Source organism: Pyricularia pennisetigena, chromosome 3 (genome assembly GCF_004337985.1).
Source record: "Pyricularia pennisetigena strain Br36 chromosome 3, whole genome shotgun sequence".
NCBI classification, from domain to species: domain Eukaryota; kingdom Fungi; phylum Ascomycota; class Sordariomycetes; order Magnaporthales; family Pyriculariaceae; genus Pyricularia; species Pyricularia pennisetigena.
In genome coordinates this window covers 6,032,389-6,040,134 of record NC_043742.1, presented here as the reverse complement: position 1 = coordinate 6,040,134, position 7,746 = coordinate 6,032,389, and the positions used below count along the sequence as shown (strand labels likewise).

General features: G+C 51.5%; 2 protein-coding genes across 2 annotated transcripts; both read left to right on the top strand.

Annotated features, from left to right (window-relative positions):
* Nucleotides 1-940: 940 nt before the first annotated feature.
* Nucleotides 941-2,078, top strand: PpBr36_03373 (uncharacterized protein; the record flags this gene model as incomplete). Its single annotated transcript, XM_029890545.1, has 3 exons — nt 941-1,241; nt 1,302-1,396; nt 1,467-2,078. 3 exons carry the CDS (start codon nt 941-943, stop codon nt 2,076-2,078), a joined length of 1,008 nt encoding a protein of 335 aa, XP_029752740.1.
* A 2,034-nt stretch (nt 2,079-4,112) lies between these two features.
* On the top strand, nt 4,113-6,964 carry PpBr36_03372 (uncharacterized protein; the record flags this gene model as incomplete). Its single annotated transcript, XM_029890544.1, has 6 exons — nt 4,113-4,425; nt 4,501-4,637; nt 4,710-4,981; nt 5,087-5,147; nt 5,240-6,742; nt 6,899-6,964. 6 exons carry the CDS (start codon nt 4,113-4,115, stop codon nt 6,962-6,964), a joined length of 2,352 nt encoding a protein of 783 aa, XP_029752741.1.
* Between the last annotated feature and the right edge of the window lie 782 nt (nt 6,965-7,746).

Below are 7,746 nucleotides of genomic sequence, written 5' to 3'. Positions count from 1 at the left end.
TCCCCACTGATTGTGCTTCTGGAAGAAGACGTAACATAGCGGCTCATGTTTCATGTTCCTGAATAAGTGGACGGAATTGACAGGGGTGGGCAGGTATTGTTTGGGGGAAAAAGAGAGAGAAAAGACAAGAGACAAGAGGGAAAAAAAATATAACACAAAGGGCCGATCGCTGGCGCTTGTTTCGGGTTCCTGCACGCCCCTAACTCGCCCCACAACCTTGAGCCGGATGAGACGGATTGCTTCAGGTTTTTTTTTTCTTTATTTTTTTTATTTTTATTTTTTTATCTTCTTTGGGCGGGCGGGGAAAAGGGAGCGGAATGGGCGAGCAACAGCAGCGCAGCGCAGGTTCGTTGCGTTCGAGTACTGTACAGTACGTACGTCGTCAGTCCCGAGTTACCTCTCTTTTTGCTGCTGCTTCTTTCTAGGCCCCACAAATGTCATGTCCTTTTTTTTTTTTTTTTTTTTTTACCTCTTTTGAAAGACTAAGTGGATTTATTTGGTCAGCGATTTATGGCAAATATTAGTCTTAAGTATTGACATCCGTGGGATTGCAAACTAACTAAAGACCTCATACAAGCAAGAAAGACCAGAATATCAATTACAGGCCAGACTGGCTTATTGTACACTTGTTGTTGATTTAACCCTTTGCACGTTATTAAAGTATGCATTTCCCACGCCAAAGAACGAAAAGCTTTAGGCGGGGCATTTCTTCCATCGCGGGCGCATCACGTCACTGCCCCTCGACAAGGATGTCCGATGTGGACCCCAGAAAGTTGTCGCGCCGATAAAAATTATTTTTCCTTTGATAAGCTATTGAGAACCTCACTACCCTCATCTCCATACGGGTCCGTGAGGAAGCTTGCTTGCTACCTCCACCGCCTGGTCGCAGACAGAGAAAAATAATAGAAAAAATTACAAATAAAAGATAATTCGACCAGCTATGGCCCCAATATTAGGAAAGCGCAAGTCTAGACCGCAAGAAATTGACAGCGCGGCCGTTGAAGACGCGCAGGAAATATTCCGCCGACACTTTGAGGCTCAATTTGCGCCCCTCGCCGGGGCATCTCCATCGCGACAAGCAACGCAGCAATGTGATGACGAGGATGACGAGGATGAAGAGTTCGGAATTTCAGACGTGGACTCAGATGACGACGGACCAGACGAATGGGGTGGACTCTCTGAGGATTCGGAGGATTCGGAGGGGGATGTCAGTGAGGACGACGACATGAGCGGCGATCAAGGTATTTTTTGCTACATGCCTTCATAGCATGGAGGTATTCTACTGACGCACTTTCCACTAGAAATCAATGTCGTTGAAGTTGTGGACTATTCATCAAATGCGCCGAGTCTAGATCCGACACTATCAATGTCCAAAAAAGAGCTCAAAGCCTATATGGTATGCGGTCATCTTTGATCCCGCTATAGCCATGGTTTGGTTGCTAACCTATAATGACGCTTTCCGACAGTCTTCCCGACCACCGTCGTTGACCAATGATGGCAAGAAACCAAAAGAACCGCCCGCAAGGACTAAAAAGAAACCAGGAAGCGACCCTGAAGATTCAGCCGACCTGCTTGCAAACGATCTCGCCCTCCAACGCCTCCTGTCCGAATCCCACCTTCTGAACCAGGCGGCCGGCAACCTCTCCTCCTCGTCGATGCTTCTGTCCTCGGTGTCGGCCTCGAACCCGACGGCGGCGAAGTCGTTCGCCGAGGGCCGCCTCCGCCGAAAGACGACGGACCTGCGCATGCAGAAACTCGGCGCCAAGGAGTCCAGCTTCAAGCAGAAGAGCATGCCCATCGCGATGCGAAAGGGCATCGTCAAGGCCGGGGCCGACAAGGAGGCCAGGAGAAGGCGGGAGGCCAAGGAGTGCGGCGTCATCCTGGAGACGGCCAAGAGCAGTGGCGACAGGAGGAGACCTCCGAGCAGCACCAACGGCAACAGGCGCAGCAAGGACGTCGGCCTGCCAGGCGTCGGGAGGATGCGTGGGGCCGAGCTGAGGATCAGCGCCAAGGATATACGGGACGTGGAGGGGAGGAGATCAAGCGGTGGTGAGAAGCGTAAGAAGAGAAGGAGATAATGCCTCCGTTATGTCAGGCACCATTATAACTTTGACGTGGTTACGAGTTGGGCTCGTAGGATTTACTGATGTCATCGCATACATGCGGTGGTGGTCATCACGCCTTCAAAAACATTCTTTGCGTTCATAATGAGCAGGCAAACGGTCAAAATCAAATCGCGTGGCTTTGAGGTCAGATTTCTCAGGGTTGCTGGTACACGAGCTGTGTATAGACAGGACGCTCACTCGCAATTCCCCTTGGACAACAAAAGAAACGACACAATCTGGAATGGGGCTGAAATGTGGGCCATTGGCTTTCATAACCACAAGTTCAAAGCATCAGCAGCATCTTGGTTTTGATCGGTTCCTGAATAGCTTCAGGGCAACAACCGACCTCGGTAGTACCAAGGCTGGCTGAGCAACGATCTTGCCATCTGGATTCATACCCAACGACGATGGGGCTTGATGTCGAGGGCAGTGTTTTTTTTTTTTTTTTTTTTTTTTTTTTTCGTCAGCCACATGAACTCCAACCTTCGCAACTGTCGTTCAGCTTTATACGTGAAATTTACGGCTGGCGCTTTGGCTGATATCGAGAATCACCCTTCATGGTCCACTCAGATACAGTGCGAGTAGACATTGGGTTCATGCTGGTGGATGTCCAATATCACAGTGGCACCAGCTGAAAATGGAGAATTGACGCAGCAGGTCGAGGGAGGTGTGGGCTGCAGCATGTTGCTGACTGACTCTTTAAAACTTTTTTTTTTCGACTGACAGCTTGGGTTGGATTGTCGCCACTGTTTTCATATGGCTCCATCAGATGACATGGCAATTCTCCCCTTTTATTTTCTCCCTTTTTCGGTGTCAGATGCTATGCTTCCCCGAGAGTGAAGGGCATTGGTCTTTTTTTTTTTTTTTTTTTTTTTTTTTTTTGCCGAGTGGGATACTGATTGATGATTCCCTTAGTCTTGTTCGGCGACGTGAGGGGGTAGAGTGGGTTAAACATATGAATGGCATGGCATTTTTCAATGCGTGCTCAACATGATGAATAAAGTGGATGGACCCTTACAAAGCTACAAGCGAGCCAATGTCCGGATTTTTCTACCATGGTTCTTCGTATCCACTCACCCAATCAAGATTAAAGCCCCGAAGTCAAGTCGATTGAGCATGGGTAAGGCGGATCAGTCGGCGCCCCTTTTGTCTCTTAACGCGCGTCGGTCAGACGCCGAAGCCCGGAAGCACCAAATACATGGGTGGAGAGAAAAGCGCCTTTTTTTTTTTTTTTTTTTTTTTTTTTTTTCCACGACGAAGTGCAAGCTTTTCAGGCTGCTTTGATACCTCCCTTATGTTCTTTTGTTTCTTGTATCCGAGGCCAACAGCAACACACGCAGCTTCTGCGGTGACCAGTTATGGCTAGATCGGGTACGTAATACAACATCATAGTCTTTGCGATCCTTGACTCTGAACCTTATCAGATTGAGAGATCGCTTACAAGTGAGGCTCTGGAACCACAAAAGACCCATCGTGGAAAAGAAAAGTCGTTACTATGGTGCAGAGCCATGAGTCAAGGCTGCTAGCTCCTTTCTTTTTGTTGCGTCCTCCTATACCACTCACTGCCGGTATGGGCGGACATATGGCGCATGCTCGTAGATCAAGGACAGAAAATGGAAAGAAACCCTTGCTTTAGCCGAGCCCTGTATCCTCGAATGTGACTGACTATCTACTGTATGGGGACTTTGATTCGCAACATTGATGTCCACATCACAAAAAAAAAAAAAAAAAGGAGACGACATCATGTCATGGTTCCAGTTGCAACTGGAGAGAATTGTGGACCGTATTGGGAGCGGGCTTTGAGGTGCTTTGATCATATAAAAAGATGTACGGCATCTAATCTCTGTCCATCTTATCTGATCTTGCGACCTCTCACCCCGTCTTCTTCCTGTCCCCCCACAGGCTACCTGAGCTGTTTGCGGCATATACCTACATGGTTGTTGCCCCTCCCTATTGTTATTGTTGTTGTTGTTGTTGTTGATACGATATAACATAACAGCCTCAGCCATGGCTTCTCAAGCTCAAGGGTCCGTGGTCGAGACCGTCGACGAGAAGCACACGGGCCAGAAAGTCAGTGATGTCGTTCCCGAGGCCGATTCCTCGTCGGACAAGAGTCGAGAGCCGCATCCGGTGAGGAAGGACAAGGATGATGACGACGGTGCCAGTCTCCCCAGCATGGAAGTCTTGCACGCCGCCGGTGTTGGCCTTGACGAGGATGACCCAAACCAGCCTTGCCTCACCATCAGGATGTGGGTGATTGGTATCGCCTTTTGCATACTGGGCAGTGGAGTGAACGCACTCAACACTATGAGGGTTCCGAGTAAGTTGCTCTTGATATAAGAAGCTGCAAAATCATGTCGGTTCCTCCCTGGCTGACAGTCCTGACTCTTCACAGGTACCACTCTGTCACAGTCGGCCATCCAGTTCCTTGCTTACCCTATCGGCAAAGCCTGGGAGTATGCTCTTCCCGACTGGGGCGTCACCATCTTTGGCTCGCGCATCTCGCTGAACCCGGGCCCGTTCAACGCCAAGGTCAGTAGAGCTTTGGAATCATAGCAGCTGAGAAAAGAAATATCTGACAAGGCTCCTTTCGTATGTCTATAGGAGAACATCCTGATTTACATCCTAGCCAACCTGAGCTTCCTCAGCCGTCTCAGTGTCGATGTTCTCATCGAGCAAAGAGTCTTCTATGGTCTTGACGCTGGTTGGGGCTTCGAACTCCTGATGACGGCATCGACCCTCCTCTTGGGCTTTGCCCTCTCTGGCATCTTTAGAAAACTGGTCGTTGAGCCCCCGAGCTTGATGTGGCCTGGCGTCTTGGGCAACACGGCGCTGAACCACACGTTGCACTCGAAGGACAAGGTGATCTCGGAAAGGTATGGATCTTGGTTGAAGACGACCGATTTTTTTTTCTATATTGGCTTTACTTTTACCGTGCAAAAAAAAACCCCCCAGGACTAACGACAACGATAAACAAACAGCCGGTGGAAGATGTCCAGATACACTTTCTTCATGATTGCATTTTGTGCCTCCTTCACCTGGGTAAGCAGATGAATATCCGGATCTCTTTCCACACTGTTTCTCCAGTTCTTACACCCATACCTGCTAACCGTGACACCGACACATGCATGCAGTACTGGTTCCCCGACTTCATCTTCCCCGCCCTCTCATACTTTAGCTTCATCTGCTGGGCAGCCCCCAACAACGTCGTAGTCAACCAGATATTCGGCATGAAGAGTGGCATGGGCCTGATGCCCGTCACGTTCGACTGGGCCCAGGTCGCATACATCAACAACCCCCTGGTCGTGCCGCCGTGGGCCATCATGAACGTCTTTGCCTCGCTCGTGATTTGGGTCTGGATCCTGGCCCCGATCCTCTACTACACCAACACGTGGAACCTGGCCTACCTGCCCTTCCAGGACAACGCCGTCTTTGACAACATGGGCAAGTCGTACAACGTGTCCCGAGTCATCGACAAGCAGGCAGGCTTCACCTTCAACGTCACCAAGTACGAGAACTACTCGGAGATCTACATGCCCGCCACCTACGCCATCAACACCTTTGGCCTGTGTTTTGCCACCATCACGTCCCTGTTCGTCTGGCTCGCCCTGGAGAAGCGCGACAGCTTGCGGTCGGCCATCAGCTCGTCCTGGCTCGCCCGTCGCTTCATGCCGTCGAGGTACGAGCCGCCAAAGCCGCAGCCTCAGCCCCAGTACCGGGTCGCACCGACCTGGTGGTACGTGGCCGCTGGCGTGGTTGCCCTGGCCTTTGGCATCGTCTCGTGCGAGGCCTATCCGGTCCAGCTGCGATGGTACGGAGTCGTCTTCTCCTTCCTCATCTCGTACATCTTCTTCCTGCCGCTCGCGTGGGTCTACGCCACCACCAACATCAAGATCCAGATCGAGGTCATCTGCAGGGTCATTGCCGGCTACGCGTACGAGGGCAAGGTGCTGGCCAACATCTGGTTCTTCAACCTGGGCTACATCTCGGGCATCAAGGCCCTCGCCTTCGCCCAGGACCTCAAGCTGGGCCTGTACTGCAACGTGCCGCCCATCAAGCTCTTCATCGTCCAGGTCGTGGGCATCATCTTCGCCACGCTGTCCCAGGTCGGCGTGCTCAACTGGGCCCTCGGCAGCATCCCCGGCATCTGCACCACCAAGGCCGAGAACGGCTTCACCTGCCCCTTCAGCCGGACGCACTTCAACACGTCCATGATCTGGGGCGCCGTGGGGCCGCGCCGCTTCTTCGGCCCGGGCGCCCTGTACGCGCCGCTGCTGTGGTTCCTGCTCATCGGCGCCGCCCTGCCCGTCCTCGTCTGGGGCCTGCGCCACCCGCGCGCTCTGGGGCGGTACGAGGCCGCGCGCTGGCTCAAGCACGTCCACGTCCCCGTCTTCCTCGGCGGCCTCAACTACATCCCGCCCGCCACCGGAGCCAACTACGCCAGCTGGGCCATCGTGGGCCTGGCCTTTGGTCTCGTCATGCGCCGCAGGGCGTCCGAGTGGTGGGGCCGCTACAACTTTGTGCTGGCCGCCGCCCTGGACTGCTCCGTCGCCATCGCGGGAGTGATCATCTTCTTTGCCGTCTTTTACACGGGCGTAGGCTCCAAGTTCTCGTGGTGGGGGACGCATGTGCATAAGGTAAGCAAAAAGACAAAAAGAACTTCCCCTGGCCTCTATCTGGAATTTGAGGCAGAGCCTCTTTTTTCGCCACCCCCTTTGCATGTCTTTTTTACTTGATATGAAACCGGGTGTTTTGTTTTGTTTGCTAACGTTTTCTTGTTTCCTCGCGTACAGAACACTTGTGACTGGACAGGATGCTCTTATCTGAGTCTGCCGAATGGCAAGAAGTTTGGGCCATGAATGCTATAAGCTCATTGTATATATATATATATATATATTTTTAAAAAAAAAGCGTCAAATTTACAGCTGCAATAGCAAACAGGGGCCATGTTCAAAGAATCAAACGGCTGTTGGTATCGTAAAAAGTTCCGGGCTGCCCTACTGTTTCTTTCTTGCGGCAAGACACAAACTCCCCTTTGCCATAATATATTGGTAATCCTTATTGACCATACAGATCCTTCATCTCTCCAAGAAGAAGAAACTTTGCCGATGGCCGCACGAGAAACAGATCGAAAACGAGCCCATAAACAGATCCCAACACCACCCCGTCACCGCCCCCTTTTTCGGTGTGTATAGCAGTCGGGGTGCCTATTCACCAAGCTTTCCAGGTTTGGCTTCCGGCAACGAAGCCGAAACCCGCGCCGGGGGTGGCGGTCAGCCACCCTCATAAGAGGCAGTTGGGATAGATAGTACCAGAGACCAACGCTCCGCTCGCCATCTTGGCCAGGTTAAGGGGCGGAGGTGCTTCCCCTAACGGAGTAGTAATTCATACATTTGTTGCCCTGTCCTACTCAGCATCTTCGGAACGACGCCCGGGTCTCCATATTGTACAATAAACACAGACACCCGACGGGATTTTGTGTTGCCTAACCAGGAGCCTCGACCTTTTGACATCCCAGCCGCCTGCCTGAGCACAAGGTCTGTACCAGATACAAAAAAAAAAGACAGATGAACCAGGACAGGCCAAATGATGGTTTTATTTTGGCAAAATTGCCACGAAACGAAAAAAAAAAAAAAAAAAA